General features: G+C 30.7%; 2 protein-coding genes and 1 long non-coding RNA gene across 3 annotated transcripts; 2 read left to right on the top strand and 1 right to left on the bottom strand.

Moving 5' to 3' along the window:
- The first annotated feature begins 1343 nt into the window (after positions 1 to 1343).
- Positions 1344 to 5964, top strand: LOC133676274 (squamosa promoter-binding-like protein 18). The gene is made up of 4 exons (XM_062097923.1): positions 1344 to 1501; positions 1781 to 2693; positions 3032 to 3168; positions 4852 to 5964. The coding sequence occupies exons 2-4, from the start codon at positions 2029 to 2031 to the stop codon at positions 5736 to 5738; spliced, it is 1689 nt and encodes a 562-aa protein (XP_061953907.1). The 5' UTR covers positions 1344 to 1501; positions 1781 to 2028; the 3' UTR covers positions 5739 to 5964.
- Positions 3175 to 4347, top strand: LOC133676275 (uncharacterized). The gene is made up of 2 exons (XR_009835561.1): positions 3175 to 4205; positions 4284 to 4347. It is a non-coding gene; the product is annotated as an uncharacterized LOC133676275 (long non-coding RNA).
- Positions 5965 to 14927: 8963 nt separating the features above from the next.
- On the bottom strand, positions 14928 to 17366 carry LOC133675108 (probable UDP-arabinopyranose mutase 1). The gene is made up of 4 exons (XM_062096383.1): positions 16953 to 17366; positions 15967 to 16217; positions 15715 to 15883; positions 14928 to 15555 (listed from the first exon to the last, which is right to left on the bottom strand). Exons 1-4 carry the CDS (start codon positions 17274 to 17276, stop codon positions 15217 to 15219), a joined length of 1083 nt encoding a protein of 360 aa, XP_061952367.1. The 5' UTR covers positions 17277 to 17366; the 3' UTR covers positions 14928 to 15216.
- Between the last annotated feature and the right edge of the window lie 1423 nt (positions 17367 to 18789).

The raw sequence follows: 18789 nt of genomic DNA, 5'->3' as shown, positions 1-18789 counted from the left end.
TGTTTTTTAGGTTTATTGAGATCATAAATAGTTTTATCAAGATGTTTATAGAGTTTTCCATGTTTTGATTCAAAAATAAATTGAAAATGAGGTTTTCTAGCAAAACAAAATCAAAGCACTGATTTTCCAATTACTCCTTAATCGTCGGATTCTATAAAGAGAAGATGACGAGTCCTGTCCTTTTTTTAGAAAAAACAAATGGATAGGGGTAAGTGATATGTTGTTCGCCTATTAAAAAAATTAAAGAATATATAAAATCAGGTCAAGGAACACAGGTTAGGCTGATAGGCCCACAGTTCTGAGCTTTTTTTTTAAGGTCCACATGCCAAGGCTTCTTTTGGGATTTTATTTTTTCTTTTTATTTTATATTTTGGTAAAGAATAAATTTTTTTAAAAAATCATTAAACTCTTTTCGATCTTAAATTTGACAGATTAATCTACAAAGTTCAACTCGATCTAATATTTTTTTATAAAATTTTTTTTAGATTGATATATTTTTTTAAGCATTTTTTTTTATTTTTCCTCGCAATGTATTTCTTTTTTTATGTGATTAATTTATTCAAATCTAATTTTTACATGGTTTTCACGGTCTAATAATTCGAGTTGCAGGTATAATATGTTGACATGAGTTGACCTAAGCCACTTTAATATGTCACTATGTCAATATGTTTTTTAAATAAAGAGTCATTTTTGTAGGTTTTTTTTTATTCCATTACTTTATTTTCTTTGAATTTCATCATTTAGTTCTTTTTAAATAATTTTTTTATCCTATAATTAAGAAAAAAATATATTGAAGAGAAAAGAAATTAAACTCATTGAATTCCATGACCTGAATCATGAGTTTGACATTTTAGATTGCTAAGATCAAATCGATCAAATATGTTGTTATGTAATTGTTTTTTTTTAATGCAATACTGAATTTTTTTTAAGCATTTGATTTATTTTAAATTAGTTTTTAAGATATATTTTGTTTTAGTTTCTATAGGATCAATTAGTTTTGATTTATTTTTTATAGAGTGTTATATCAGCCTCATTTTTGTAAGTGCAAATCATATTATTATTTATCAGTTTAATGATATTATAAAAAAAAATTTCAAACAATATTTAAATATTTTTATGTTTCAAAAGAAAAATAGTATAACTTGCAGCAGCGAAGGTCGGTAAATGGAATAAACTACCTTAAAGAAAAAAGAAAAAAAGGAATTTATTAGATTAAGGAAGGGATGTTTCTTCTTCTTTTGAACATATCGTGTTACAGTGTAAGAAATGGCATCTAGTAACTAACTTTTATAATATTTAATTTATATTCTTGATTTGGTAACCATATAGTAACTAACTTAATTACTAAACAAAGTAAAAAGGAGTTTGAGAATCATTTGTCAATTGAGTCAATGTCTGTTTTCTCTCTCCAAAATGAGCAACTACTACTGGCTCTGATTCATGGAGTCTCGGGGAACACAACTATGAAAAATCATTTCCAGTGAATTGGGTCTGCCTAAAGGTAACCAACCACCTCATTCCACTTCTCCACTCCAAACTATTAAAGCACAGACATGTTTTCAACTAAAATTGCTTTCTTCAGCAGCCCTGCTATCTGGAACTTTTCATTTCCTCTGTTAAAGATTTTCGCCAGTCTTAAAATTTTAGTCTAGTTCTGCACAGTAATTCTTCTTTTTCAAACCCCTCGTCTTTGGTTCAGTGTCATTTTTCTGCTGTTCAAATCTCTGGAATTTGAGGCGTCTTTGATGGGTTTTCTTATGTGATGCATTTGATGTCTCAGGAACTGATTTGTTCCGTAAATCGGAGGCTGGAAAGAGTTGGGCTCTTTTTAGTTAGTGTGCGCAGAGCTCAGCAAGATTCTTGAACAATCAGTCACACGTGGTTTGTTTTTTGTTTGAAGCCCCTTGTGGTTTAGGAGATGCAATTTAACTTGGTTTTTGCCTTTTTTAGTTATAAAGTGTTAAGGGGATGATTTTCTTGCTTAATTTTGAAAGTGGATTTTAATAACCTGTGGTTTTGTCATCTGTAATGGAGTCTGGGAGCTATGTTCTTGGAGGGAAGGGTCATGTATCCAATGAGCCAACATCATCTTCTGATACGTTTTCAAGAAGCAAAAATGTTTTGATGAGTTGCGATTTGAAAAATCAATGTAATTTTGAATATAACTTCTTAGCCTCAGGTTCACAAGCTATTGAGAATGGAGCTCGTGGGGAACTAGGTTATCAGCAATTGATAGAGAAACATGCACCTGACACCTCAATCAGGAATGCCTTAATAAGTGAGGTGTCTGGTAGAAAAAACATCAATCCCTTTGTGGTAACCCCAAATTCATTTTCCTTAGAAGATGAGTCCACTTCCAGGCTTTCAAGCACTGCGATGGACTCTGATTGCAGGGTTTCTGCATTCATTGATTTGAATCTTGGGAGGTTTGGTGATCCTAGAGATGTACAGAATTGCAGAAGAATTCCCAAAAGCACATCTATCGTGTCCCCATCCAAGTCATCTGCACCTCCAAGAAGGCATCGAGCAGGAATGAATTACCATACTGCCTATTGCCAAGTTTATGATTGTAACAAGGATCTCAGCTCCTCAAAAGAGTATCACAAGAGACATAAAGTATGTGAAGTTCACTCCAGGACTGCCAAAGTCATTGTCAACGGAATAGAACAGAGGTTCTGTCAGCAATGCAGCAGGTTTGTCATGTTTACATTATGCTTTTTTTTTCACTGGTAGAAGGGTTGAAGCTGTACTTGTTTTCTTGTGTCCCTCTCTCCTCGAATGTTCTTCTTCTGCATTTTCTCTCTCTTTAAATTCTTGCATTTCCTCTTCCATAAAGGTCTATGCGTTTTCCCAATTCAAACAGCTCAATAAGTTCAGATTTATCTTTTAGCTTTTGCCTGTTAGGAATCTTTGTTTCAGATATCATCATTGAAGTATAAACTTAAATTCTTAATTCCTGTTAAATATTTTCACAATGGCTCTATACTACATTATTCCCACTATAATGTGCACTAGTTTTTGACTTGCCTAGGTTTCATTTGCTCGCTGAATTTGATGATGGTAAGCGCAGCTGTCGCAAACGCCTTGCAGGCCACAATGAGCGAAGGAGAAAGCCTCAAGTTGGTCTTCAATCTGGACGAACTGGAAGGCTACTTCACCCTTACAGTGGTAAAACATGCATAATATCTATTACTATCTTTACTGTATTTTCTCTGCTTAAGTTTATAGCAGCAGCTTACTGCTTTAGCTGTCAGTTTAGAGAATGCTATATTTGGTCGTGGTCTGGTTGTCTCGTTAAGGTCATCTTCACCTTAACTTCTTATCAAGCTGTAGAAATTTTTTGATATGTTAGCCCTTGAATTTTACTTCCTAGATGTTCAGTTACCTCTATAAAGTTAATATCTAAGGTAACTCTTAATAAATCAATGGTATTTTTCATCTAGGTTGGTTGCACCAATATCTCTGTACAATTTCCGTATTTTTTAACCTTTTCCTATCTCATGCAGTCGTTCAGAAGTTTGATACATGCACTACTTGATAATTTCTTAGGGGTTAGACTTTGTTCAAGGAAGTGAGGGTGAAATTATATTTCTTTCTCAGCTTGAATCATGGTAGTCGGCTGTGGTATTGGAGGAACTCCCTGTCGTATCTATCCATTCCAAGAATTCTTGGATTTGTTATTCTCGTTTTAATGTATACAAAAGAATTTTTAACATGTTGATCTTAACTGAACTTGCTGTTTTTTTTTCTCCTAGATTTTCTTTATCAAAATTGACTCGCTTTTGTGTATAAATTTTTTTTTCTGATGTCTTGTTTGCTAGTAGATAAATAATGCAGCTTTCTCTGATTTCATCGTAGTTTATGCTGGAATATTTTGGTCTGTTTTTGGGAACCTGTGTACAAATGTATGCCTTTAGAAGCATGTTCACGGAATTAACATCAATATTTTGTTTCACTTCCTGGAAGAACTTAAACTGCCAGGCTATGCTTCACTCTGCAGACGTGAACCTTTTGGATACCCAATTTGAATGAAAATGAAATCAGGAACCATTTCTTCTGAAAACTTGCTTCTGATTGCTAAAATTAAGTACAGAATTTTTACCATGTTGGAAATTGTTATAGTCACCTTCAGATGCTGCATTTCTTCAGATATCATCCAGATAAGCTACAGCAGGGACTGTTCTTCCTTGAAATGTCACTCTAAGGTCATGCTCATCAGTCATGAAAGGCTCATTTGCTTTTCATAGCCATGCTGACTCAATACTTGATTGTTTTGTGTACAGACTTGTTTCAAGTATCCCAATGGAACCACGCAAGTAGCAACCCCATAATTGCTGGGAAGATAAAGAGGAACTGAGCCTTTTGGACTGCATGGTTTTGATCTTTAGAGCATCTAATTTAGGATCAACGGAACATCCTTCCCAGACCTTAGTTAGGTTGTGCTAGCACTTGGTAATTCCGTGGTAGTAATAGCCTTACGTGACCTGCAGATCAAGTCATTCGCCTATATTTTACACATTATTAATTTAGTATAGCATTTTTCAATAACATTCTCGATAGTTCTAACCAAAATCAAGAAAAGAAAAATATGACAATTGGATAACTTCAGCAAGACACATCTATTGTAAGGCTTTGGATCGTTTCTGTTTCCCAGGGACATGATGAAACAATGGATGCAGTATGGCTTGCCTCTTTGTAGAGAAATGATAGCTTATTGTTTCTGTGCCAAATTTTCTTCTAGAATCAGGACATCCTAGTGCTCTATGGAACAATTTCTTGTTTGATATCCTTTTCTGATTTATTAGACCTATTATTTTGGAAACCTGAAATCTTTTCCCCAACATGGTGCAGGCTTTTCCAGCAGTAGGTTTCATGGAACTGCGTTACCAACAACATCTTTTATCTGCCAAGACATACTCCAGAGTGGCCTATCGCATCCTGATAAATATGGAGCAAATGATTGGTGCAAGCGTGTAAAAATTGAAGATGGGACTGGTTTTAGTCCACCATCAGCAATTCCCATTACAAATGCATATCTGCACTCAAAGCCCCTCTTCCCTTCTAATAATTCTGAGAAAATGTTTCCTACTTTTCATGAAGATGGAGCTAGCAGTACTGCATCAGGAAACATTTTCAATGAGAGCACTGATAGATATCCAGATGTTATGGGAGGCAGAACTTCTAGTTCACATTCGTTTCTCCTGGATACGTCTTTGGGAAATGATGAATTCGCTGCTTTTGATGCAGCATCAACAATTCAAGAGTTATCGGGGATCACAGCTTCTGGCTGTGCTCGCTCTCTTCTGTCATCTCAATCACAAAATTCTTCAAGCCATTCATCAGGAATTCCTATGGCCCAGCAGCTACTAGTTTCATGCAGAAATACATGTTACGGCATGGATCAAATCATAGGAGTTAGCTCACAGGTTTCTTCAAGTACTGGGGTGCCAAATAAGTTCCCTTCATGGGTGACGAGTTCCGTCAAGGGGAGTCATTTGGGTCCAATACCGATACCTGAAAATAGCCATGTCGTCAACTTTGATATAACAGATGGGGTATACCATGGATTTAATGCCAAAGATCACCTTGGCAGTGAAGATGACACCACTATTGACTTGCTTCAACTGTCGTCACAGCTTCAGCGAGTGGAACATCAAAAGCAATCAATGCAAGAGAAACAGGAAATGATCCTTTCAGCTGCCCCGGCATCACTCAAAAAGGCCAGTAAATTTCTTTGATGAATGGAATAAAGACGGTCAATCACCATCATGCCTCTTGAAACATTGTACGCTCTTGTCACCAGAATGACAGCGCAACACTGAAACTGACAATTATAATGGCTCAAGAGGCAATAAATTTCCCTACAATTGACTTGTTTTCTTTTGATTTGGAACTATTGGACACGATTATCTTCTCTTGCAAACTCTCCTCCTCTTGAATGAGAATCTTCTCTTCTATTCTCAACGCTTTGTTTATTGACATTAGTTGCATTCATTTGCTTACTCTAGTGGTGTTTGACATGAGCAGAAGGAAAGGATCCTTGAACTTTTTTTTTTATTTTTTGGTTCTTACTCGAGTATTTTCACATCCTTTTAGAGGGTGAGACTAGTTCTATTAGGGGTTTGTAGTTGCCCCTCCTAATAAATACGTTTCCTGAAGATCGAACTTGTGTTCTCACCCTTACAGAGATATAACAGTGTTTTAACCGCTAGAACAATGCTTCACTAATATACTAATCATCTTTGCTTTGAAGCTATATATTATCATTTTACACAACATAAGGACTCGTTTGTTTTGGAAATTGAATTCCTATAAAGTGTGTGTGTATGTGTATATATATTATATTTAATAGTGTGATGAAAAATAAGTTGGAAAGCATTTTTTAGTGTTCGATTATCCTATGAAAAATAAACTAAAAAATTATTTATTAATGTTCTTATTTCTTTTTACCCTCAAAATAGCATAACATCACTAAAAAAAAATTAACAATTTAAAAAACATTTCTTAGCTTGAATCTTTTTTTATTCCAGCAAGTTAGAAAGTTCCAAACCATCAAAATCAATAATTTTCATTGCTATAATATCAACGGTCGAACATTTTCTTTTTTTTTTTTTTCTTTTTGATGTTTTTCTCTTTCCTACATCAATTTAGGAATGAAAAAGTAAACAAAGTAAAATTTAGGATTTAAATATACAATAGGGACCAAATAAATATACAAGTTTAAAATCTTAGAGATCAAATTATAGTTTTTCATGCCTCTTGAACAAGAAAAATAAAATGCATGTTTTTTCTATAATTTTGATCCTTTTCCTTTCAAATTTTTCCCCGGCAATAAATTAAGAGTCTTTCATAAATTTTAATTTCAATTGATAGATGGAACATTCCGAGACACTTCTCGCATGAAATAGAATGCAAATAAAAGTGAAAGAGGGTTCTGTTTTAGTGTTTTCTAATTTTAATTTAATTTAATTTATACTTTAATAAGTGTTTCCGGTTTTTATGGGCATGAAAAAAGCAATCAGCATATTCGGAGCTCGAGACCGGAAAAAAGCTTCACTTTCCACCGACTTCAACTGACCTGATATATATATATATATATATATATATATATATATATATATATATATATATATATCGCTCGCGCCAGGAGATCCTAACCAGATGATTGACTAAAGAGAATCAACCTTGAATGAGGCATTCTGCTGCTTGTATCTATGAAATTATTGGAAACTTTTGCGAGCAAGATCAAGTTTTTTTAGATTTTCTTTTAATATTATTACGGTTATAGTTTTTTAAAATAATTTTTATTTAAAAATATATTAAAATAATTTTTTTTAAAATAATTTTTACATTAACATATCAAAATAATCCTACAACATTAAAAATAAATTAATTTCAAGTAAAATATTTTTTATTGTTTTCTAAAAATATTTTTACAACACAAAGACAAAAATCATCTAATAAATATTTACAGAGAACTAAGTAGATTTTTTTCCTTTCACTTATTTAAACGTGTAGTAGGTAATATTGACTTCAAAACCTATTTTATTAGACCTCATTTGTTTTTATTTGTTTTCTTGGGTATGGAGGGTTGAACCTTATTAATCCTTTGTTTGGGAGTATATTCTAAATAAAGATTTGCTAAAATTGAAAAATTTTAATGTTTTTGGTTTATTTTGATGTTATAATATAAAAATAATTTTTTTTAAAATAAATTATTTTAATATATTTCTACGATAATATACAAACATTGTATTACTCTTATGTTTTTAACACACTTGTTTTAATATTATTAGGTTTTCGTTTCTTATAAATAAAATTGTTTCTGAAATAATGATATAATATTGTCTAGAAAATAAATATTCTCATGAAAAATAAGATACATGCTTTTAGTTTGACAGGTATCTTCTTCTTTTTATTTTAAATCATCTCTTGAAAAATGAGATACCATGTTAATGCCTTTAGGTTTTATTAAATAAATGACAGAAAAACATGTTAGGTTTTTTTTTTTATGTTAGAGATATTAATCAGAAAAGAAAGATTTTTACTATAATATTATTTTATTTTAATACAATTTAAATTATTTATATATATATATATAAATATTAGTGTTATATAATGAAGTTAAAAAAATTAAAGGGTTCTCTATAGTATATGATATAATATATTTATTTGTATCTATTTTTTAACATTGCAATTTAGTTGTTAGTTAGTGTTAAGATTTATTTTAAAATTTATACGTGTATATAATTCTTGATTTATTTCATTAAACATATATCTCAGATTTTGAGTTAATAATTAAGATTTTTCATGCTGCAAAAAAATACATCGACAATGTCTAGATATTTTTTTCCATTAAAAAATTTAATTTGATACACGATTTAGCGTGAACCAATTATCTAGTGAATTACTATTACCATATACACTAGAAGATCCAGGGTCAATTATTGTTCATATAAAGATATAGGGCTGGTTACTATTCATATCAATCTTCTTCATTTTTTTAGTCATTGAAATTTTTTAATTGCAATTCATCCTCCTATGTCACCCTAACTTGGTTTTATATGCTAAGAATATTAATGTGTATACCATATAGTCAATCGGTTAATTACATATGATACCAACTTTGTTTATATAAAATCATATTAATTATTAATAAAGTTTTTTTTATATTTAATATTCATTTATATTTGATTAACGGGTCTAATGTTTAATTAATGAATCTAGAGTAAAGATAAAGTCCTTAGGACAAAAATTATAAAGTTGTTACAATTATGAAATTCATATTGCATCAAGACATTGTTCCTAAATATTCATAACCGAAGTTCTATTAAGACTAGGTAATTTTTAGAGTTGTTAAAACTGATACATATTATGTTCTTTCTTTTAAGAAAGAAAATAGTTGTTCTCATAAACTAAGAAATGAGGGATACATAAAATTAATATATAGTTTATTGTTAGATGATATGTACATTGAACTGACATATATGAGGATTACATATGGATAGATCATTTTTATCTATGGAAAAATTCATATGACAGTTGTGTATGTAATCTTTAAACTTAATATCACCAAGTTATCTTATATATGAAACATTATATTTTGCTCATAACTACATGTTTCCCTGATTAAAGGTATTAAGTGGGCAAATATTGTGTATAAGATAAGCTATATAAATGTATATAACTGATTAATACATGATTCAACCCGATATAATTTAGAAAAAATTTTCATCTGTTCTTAAATAGTATTGATTATAAAATCTTTGTGTAAGGTGGAATGAGACTTGAAAATTGTTTCAAATGTTATTCAAATAATCAATGACTACGGTGTTAAAAACAAACGTAATTTGATAAAGAAAACACACTTTATTCTATAATATGTAAATTATCAAATTCTTGATAAAGAGATAATAACTACACCGAGAAACAAATTTTTGAAAGGTTAAGTCAAACCACTTATGACTTTCCTAATATTTAGGGGATTATGACACATTGCTAGATATTGTACTTAATCTTTAAATATAAATCAATCAATTTATTGAATTGATAATAAGTTAAATTGTTTAATTTATTTAGTCTTGTTTTATTTAGTCTTGTGATTTATATTTGGGCAAACATATTAGGAAAACTAATGGGTCACACACGCACGCACGCACACGCGCGCGCACGCACGCACACACACACATATATATAAATTGGTTAGAAAATAAACTAGCAAGTGTTTTAATTGTAAATAAGTTTTAGAAATTGAGAATTAAAATGTAATTAATATAAGAGATTCAATTATAGACCTAAAAAAATCAAGTATGAACTTGATTGAATAAATTTTTAAAATTATCATAAAATAACATATCATATTATTCAGTGTAAAATCGATGTTTTGTTATTTATAGGGTTATCATGTTTTTCTATAAATAGAATGTTATGCCTTATATTTTCTGTATATAGAAAAACTATGTAAGTTATAAACAATACAAAAACATCTGAAAACAAAAAAGAAAGATCTAACTCTCAAAAGCATAATGATTCATCTCTTCTAAAAAGGTTTTAGAAGATTTCTCCATAATGGTTTATGTGCATTATTGTTAGAGGCCAAACACTTGGAAGGTTTATGGTTTGTGACATCCAAGCCTTGAAGAAGTTGATCTAACCTAAAAAAAAGATGTTATCTTCATATAATCTTCACTCAAACACTATGCAACCCTAGATTGTCTAATAGAGTCTTTGGAACTCCTAATTTTTTTTTTTAAATTATCATTTCCGCTATGAATAAGAGTTTTGAAAAACCTAACAAAGATGTCTTTTGATTTGTATTTTCTCATACATATAAAGTAGTTAGGGATATTTTGGTAATGAATTAAATAATAATTTTGAAAAACCAAATTTATATATAAATAAGCATAGAAACTAAAAGAAGAATGATCAATTTTTTTTAAAAAAAAAACAAAAACAAACCTCTTTTTGATATTGGCATGAAAAACTTTATTTTTATCCGTATAGTTTTTAGTTTATTTCTTGTGTGGTCCCTATCATTTTATAATTTCACATTTCAAACCAAACATAGAAATTAAAAGAAGAAGAACTAAATGTAACAAAAAAGCATAAACAAAACAGACCTCATTTTGATATTGGCATGGAAAACTTCATTTTGCTCCTTGTCTTTTTTAATTTATCTATTGTGTGACCCTTGATATTTTATAATTTCACTTTCAGTCCAAAACTTTACTTTTTTTTTCATTTCAGTCTTTGAAAGTTGAGAGCAAAGAGAATGTTACTAGAAAATATAGATGAGAGAGAGAGTGGTAGAATGTCAACATTCAATCCACTAAAAATAATTATATTAGCATTAATGAGTTTTTGTTTTCAACGGAAATTTCATGAAAGTGTTTTTCCTTTCTAGATATATTGAAAAAAGTAGATCGAAGTCACTAAAGCTTTTAGAATAATTACAAAAAGCCTCCTATACTTTGGTTCATTTTTCATTTTCAATCTCAGGTTTAAGAAGTTATGGATTGTCTTCTAAATTTATAAAAGCACTAACACTTAACATTCTAAAAACAAATAAAAAACAAATATATGATAATTGACAAGTTTGCTATTATATTCATTTTAATGACTAAAAAACCCCTAAAGCTTCAACAAAAAAAAAAATTCATCCATAATTTAGAATTACAATAATGTCATACATAGACATTATTCTATAATTACAATAATTTCATGAACACAAATTCCTTTTAGGCATTTCATCAAACAATTTATAGGCATTCCTTTCATGGCATCAATCTTCTTATGATGTGAAAAAATAGGGAGATCATTTCCTTCAATTTCATGACCTCTTCTATGACTAGGAAATACTTGAATCATTTGTTTCTAGGCCATCTTCTATGCTTTTGTTACAAATGCATTTATCCCAACCTTGAATTCTTCAAATTCTCTCTGTCAAAGAAAAAAATATATCATAGAATCATAGAATTATACAGGTCTACACTACTTACAAACAAACCTTCTTATCTTGTTGTTCCTTGACAAAGGTTAACTAAACTTTGTCCTTGAGATGATCGATCTTTAGAGCAAAATAAAACTTAAGAGCTTGAGGTTTTATGATATATTTATGAACAAACAAAAACAAGTTTATTCATCATCCCAACTCTAAAACTAAAGAATAAAAATGTACACCCAAAACTTTAAGAAGAATAACTATCCCTCCAAACATACAAAATAATTAGCAGAGAATTCAATTTACCTTGCCATAACCAATGGTAGGTGGTTTATGGGATGTGGAACATTTTACAAGTTAAGCAAATGTAGAAATGCTAGATAAATAAATGCCTAGACAAATCAAAATCATATGATTTGCAAAAACATGTCACTTTCTAAAATTCATACACTAATACTTCACCAGGCTACTGCTCAGTCGGGATCATACAAAGAGATTAAGTATATATAAAAAAAAAAACAAAGATCTTGCTTCATATTTAGTGATTCTATATGGGTGTGTCGTGTTATTAAAGAGAGACTAGAGTGAGAAATTGTGTTTGGGAGAAAGAAATGAGGTTACTGAGAAAATTAAGTAGATTTGCATTTATTATATACGAGGGCAAAATTATCTTTTCATATAATTTAATTTATCCCGCTGACAACAGAGACAAATCATAATTTCTCAAATAATAGATTAAAAACAAAAAACAGACCTCGGTATAATTCATATACTGCGACAAAAACAAAATTTTAGGGTATTTTTATCCCGCTGACAATATAATTTGAGTTTTTTTATTCATTTACTTTTTGTTTTTTTAGAGAGATTAAAGGCTATTTTGGGTTCAAAAACAAGTTTGTAAAGATTTTAAGGTATTTTTAGGTGTTTTTAAATAAATACAAGTTGAAAATGGTTTTTTGGGGTTCTAAAACTCAAAACCTAATTTTTTGGTCACTAAAAAACAATCACAGAGAATGACTTATCATCTATGTAAAATAAAATAAAAGAACTTGAACAAATATTATTTTTTCAGAAAACCGTCAAATAATACCGATGACTTTTCAATCCGTCGGTGATTTTTTCCGTAAAGAACAACAATGAACAGTGTAAATAAGTTTACCAAAGGATTTTACCGACGGAATAAATTCCGTTGGTCAATCCTGACACGTCATCATTTTTTTTTGCTTTGTTTTAATTTTTTTGTCCCTCCGTAATTCCCTCGGTATATACCGAGGGAATATGTTCGTCGGTAAAATCCCTCAAAAATTTACCGATGAAAATATTCCCTCAGTATTTCCGTTTGTATTTATCGGTTTTCTGTACTTAATTGGAGGAATTGACACTTTTTCATTGAAAAGAGAATAAATATATTTTCTTTAAAATATTATAATAATTTTAATTATTTTCTCCTGCAATGTTATTTCCGATGAAGAGTTATTCTAAAACATCTTTACCATATTAGATCCGATCATCCATTAATTAAAGTTAGTAATCAAACACGTAGTTTCGAAGGCTAAATTTTTCCTTAATTTTTGGTATATTTCAATTAAAAAATTAGATAATTGTTCACTAAAATGTATCAATTTTCATAAATAATATATAATAATAATAATACGCCTTACTTTGAAATCTCCCTCATTGAGATTCCAAAAACTTTTTTTTATATATAAAAAAAAGGGGGCATATACTTGGATATATGATCAGACCTAATCAATCTCTTGGAATTAAGCGTCATATATGCACATGGAAAACGACAACTCCATAATGGGACATGAATTCCATATATATATATATATATATATATATATATATATATATATATATATATGTTTTATGGCGATGGAAACAAGAACCAACTACGTTGTTTTGTGAGAGTGTTGGGGGAGCTCTTGTTGTTGCTGCTGTTGTTTCCATAAACAAAATAATAATCAAAGATGCCCTCTGTTTTTAATGCCAAAAATTATTATGGAAATTTAATTAAATTATGTCAAGGCTGACTATGCAACAAGCTACATAGATTCCAAAGATGACTCTTGGTTCTCAACATCTGCTTAATATCACAATCACTGAACCTGAAATTTCTTTGGAGAAGAAGGGTATGAATGTCAATTAAATTCTGAGCTCATTGCAATAATAATAATAATAATAATAATAATAAAAATAAAAATGAAAGACCCTACAAACTATGAAGGCCCTTTGCACTTCTATAATCAATTAAACCTTCTGTCTGGCCATGAAAAAATCACTTAGAGCACTTGTGGGATATCATTGTACAGCACTATGAAGGCCCTTTTGTTCATGCAAGAATGATTAATCCATCTTTCTTTTTCGTTGTCGTGTAAAGGTACTACAGTGCATTCTGAACCTCGATCATCTTGCGTTGAATGAATATCATTTTTTTACAGAGAATAATTTATATATTTGGCCTGCAGCAAAGCCCCGCGATATGACTAGTTATATATATATATATATATATATATATATATATATATATATATATATATATATCCTATTGCCTATAGTAGGAGTGCTCATCATCACTTCCCTACCCTTCCCAAGGACTAAAACTATTCTGTTTATTAAAAACTCTAATATTGAATAGTAAAACTGTAAAAACAACCATTTAAAAAAAACAAAAAAAATAAATCTTATGCATGTAACCTGAGGTGCATTAGGGATATATAACTCCTTATTGCATCTTGGTGTCTAGACCTTCCGAACATCATCCAAGAAAACAATGTTTATTGATTGGATGACCCCACTTACATCACATGAACAATGTTTATTGATTGGATGACCCCACTTATATCACTTGAATAGTGCGAGAATTGTTCATAGTCTAGCGTGTGCTACACAAGCGTTAATGAAGTATAACTAAGCTGTCATGACTGTTTGTTGTGGTTATTTTTAAAAATATTTTTATTTAAAAATATATTTAAATAATATATTTTTTATTTTTAAAAATTTATTTTTAATATCAATATATTAAAATAATTAAAAAACATAAAACATTAAATTTTAAAAAAAATCAATTTTTTTAAAAACTCTCTTTAAAACATAAATTCAAACGGTCTAAATTTAGTGATGTTTAAGAATATGATTATAGTTGCTTTTCAAAGTGTTTTTTGCTTAAAAATACATTAAAATATTTTTTAAAATTATTTTTAACATCAATATGTCAGAGTGATTTAAAAACATCCAAAAAAAATATTAATTTAAACAAAAATTAATTTTTTTAAAAATATTTTTTAAAATATAAAAACATACATAATTGCATCTCAGAATTGCAGAGCTTGAAGCATTTTGCTTTGAAAAGATGGCAGGATGTTCGGTAGAAATCTCCCACTTCACATTGTTGACAACGAGCAAGACGTTTGGAATAGCTATCAACAGACAAAAAGATAGAAACCTAACATTTTGACAAGAATAATTGATAATTTGATACGGATTTCCAGAAGGCATTATCTCTACTCCATCATTGTTACTTTAGATAATTTAACCATTCAATCTAATTGGCTACAGAAAGCATAATTTCTTAATATTGTTCTAAACTCAATAATAATATTAAGATAAATAGGGTCATATTCCCTGCCTGCAAAATAAATAATCCAAGCTTCAGAGGAAATGCTTGGACAAGAAGAGAAGAGCTGCTCAAAACACCAGGCTAAAACTATGTATGAGAAGATAACATCCATGACCTGATAACTACTGTCACCTCCTTGCATTTTCCATGAAGTCTATTTTGCAGCACCATTGGGTACGTCACTGGACTTTCCGGTTTGGTTCAGCTCATCCCATGCCTCAACCCATGTGACCATTGCATCTGCTAGCTTGATAAAGTATTCATCAACTTTACCAAGTTTTGCCCTAACTTGCTTGGAGAGTTCAATATAGCACTTCTGAACAGTGGTGCAGTCCTTCGGAAGGATAGCAGACTGGAAAAATGGGATCAGTTCTTCTTGCCAATAGATTCCTTTGTATTCTTTCTTAAGGTTCACAAATGGGTTGCTTGCTTTACTATGCCAGATGTAAGGCAATCCTGTCTTGACTCCCCAGCCCATGTGGTCGCAGATAACCTACAAGGTCAGTAAAACATCTCTTATTTGAGCTGCAACAGATATGAAATTTGCTGGCCATAGAGCAAGCTGATTTAAAGCCTAAAGAATAAACATCAATGGACAGTGAACAACAACACACACAGAAAAGGAAAGGTGCTCGGTAAGATGGGTAGAAACCTTGGTGCACCAGCCAGCCCACATATCATCATAGCGTCCAATTGGCTGACCATCACCCATGAGACCAAAGTACATTGCAGGACCAATCAACTCACGGTTAAATGCCAGATTCATGCCACACATTGGGAAGAGGGTTCCTTTTGGAATTGTCATAACAGCATCCACAAACCTGACAAACATATGGAAAGTTAATATTTCTGTGTTAAATGAACATACAAAAATGACCTAGAGGTGCATTAAGGATCTTCCTACCGCGTGTTCTTCTCAAGAGGCTTGACAAGCTGGGTGGGAGCATCGTAATCTGGGATGTTGAGCCAAAGGCCATGAGATACAGCAGTGGGGACACCCTCGCGAAGGCTGAATGGATACCCACGAACAAAATCTGTACCCTCTCGGTATGGGTCATACAGGGTGTTGAAGAAAAATGGAGTGGATGGAGCCAGAAGGTTCTTTATGTGCTGCTGAAGAGCATTAATTTCTTTGCCAGATGGATCTTTAGCCACCTGCAATCGCATAAAGGATGTTCAACTTTGGATCTCACTTCCAATTTCAAATTTTAAAGCACATGTCCTCAGTATTTCCAAGGTAGCAGAGAAATAATGCAGGGACAGTAGGAGAACTCGCTTTGGCAGATCTCTCTATGCATAATGCATCCTTCTAAGATTTGAAAACTTAAAAGATACGGATAAATATTGGTGAGAAAGCAGATTGGTGCAGGGTTAATAGGCATGAATAAATACAAAAGAAAATTATTGAAAGTCATATAGCAAGAGTGTCTTCTATTGCGAAGTTTTAAGCTTCTTATTTGACTCTGTGATATAATAATATATTTCCGTGCACAAACTGAAGGTCGAAAATAATGAGCTAGTAGCAAAGCTAGAATATTGTCATTTGTTAATGCTGAACTTAAAACCATAAAGAATTCTCAGCTTGTGCAAACAACAGATCTAGATGACGAGATAAGACATGTTAAATGTAAGAGAAACATGAAATGATTTAAGGTTGGGTTGCATTCTGATGGGTTGGTCTGTCAGCATTGAAAAAGATCAATATACTAATCAAAAGCCGATCTGTTATTATTCCATGAGAAGATTGCTACTAGCTATGAACAAGAAAACAGATCCCAAGTCCAATTTGAACATGCATAAAGATCCAAAATTGTACCCAAAAATACAAATGCATTCAAGAAGAAGAAAAGAAGAAGAAGAAAGAAGAATCATGGTATAATTAAGACTTACAAAGCAATCATCATCAATAGTGAAGATGTACTTCTTCTTAGAAACCAAGTAACCAAAGCACCTACAGGCAGAATCCTTGAAGGAAATGCAAGAGGCTTTAGGACCCAAAATCCTATTAATATCATTCCTATTATAAAGCTCATAATCAAAGCCTCCAGGGACTTTGATGATTTTTGAAGGGTCACCATCTTGGACTATGATAAGATGGTATGGCTGAAAGAATGGCCTCCACATCTCCAAGAAATCAAGGTTTCTTATTGTCGGGATTACAATATCAAGCTCATCTTTCAAAAGAAGAGTCGGAGAGGCACTGGTCTCAGCCATTGTTGCACAATAGTGAGAGAGGAAGAGTGGACAGATTTGGCGTTTTTCTTATGCTTATGACCTTGTACTTGCAGAGAAGAGAGAGTGAGAGAGAGCGCGAACAGCGTAGATATAGTGCGAGTTTAGAATTGTAGATATAGTGCGAGTTTAGAATTGTGTAGCTTGTTATTTTTAAAATATTTTTTATTTAAAAATTTATTAAAGTAATTTTTTTATTTTTTTAATATTAATACATTAAAATCATTAGAAAATATTAAAAAATATCATTTTTTTAAAAAAAATATATTTTTAAAACATATTCAAATACAATAAGAAAAACACATTTTTGCAAACAAACATTGATCAAGTGGTGTCTTTCTATATATTCTCATCAAGGATTTTTCAATAATTAATGTTTCAAATAATTTTCATTTTCATTTTATATATAATTTTTCGTCATCACTTAAATATATAACTATAATATTAACACCTAAATATTTATAATAAATATCATTTATTTTTATTTAGATATTATTTTTTATGTTTTTTCATAATCCAACAATAAATGGTATCCTATATATACATTTTGATCAGGCTTAACAAGTGTTTTAAGATCATTAAATAGCTTTTGCGTTTTTAAAATCTAAAATTCAATTTTCTTTAGATTTAAACAAGGCTCAATTTTAATTTTGTTCAAGTGTAGAATCTAAGTTTATATTATTTAAATTTTGATCCTATGTAAACTCCATAATTTAATACTTATATTCAACCAAAAATAAAGATATTATTGTGTTAGAAAAAATTGTAATTATTCTAATGAGATCTTCTCCTTTAGCATTTGTTTTCTTATTTAATTTTACTTTAGCATTTGTATTATTTAAATTTTTAATTTTATTTTTGTTTATTTAAATACAAATACACCTTTTAGTATATTGATACTAATTACTTATGCTAGTATATATATTAATGTAATATTTGTTTTTAATGTGTTAATTTGATATTTTCTTAGCTAAATTTGGACTTTAGAGGGATGCCTTTCTTGCTGTCGTTTTGAATACAAACTTTTTTGAATTTTGACGTGATGTGATTTCAAGTACTCAAAGCCAAAGGAGTAGAATACAAAAAAGTCAGCCATGGCCTGCTCCGTGCATATTACTTGTTTCTCTCTACTCCACCGTGGAAGATTATAAAATTTGTATCTTTTCTTTTGTACATTGCTACACTTGCAGTCATCGACATCTAGTTTTTCCACTTGGAAAGCCGCCGGAGCCGGCTTTCCACGCGGCGATGAATTTATCAGATGCCTGTTAATTCTATCTCCTTGTCAGTACTAGTAGAAGAATTTTATATTTTGAAGACAACATTGAAGAGAATTTCTCAACTTGATTGATTTTACAGGTGTATTTTCAATATCTTTTGAAGAATGAACTAGATCTCAAATGATTTGTAACAGAGTCGGGATTTGCACCTCTTAATGAGTTTCAAATTTGCATCTTTAATCACCCAATCCATGACATACAGCATAAGGCAAGAC

The sequence above is a fragment of the Populus nigra genome, chromosome 16, assembly GCF_951802175.1.
Source record: "Populus nigra chromosome 16, ddPopNigr1.1, whole genome shotgun sequence".
Lineage (NCBI taxonomy): Eukaryota > Viridiplantae > Streptophyta > Magnoliopsida > Malpighiales > Salicaceae > Populus > Populus nigra.
This window is presented reverse-complemented; position numbering and strand designations above follow the sequence as displayed.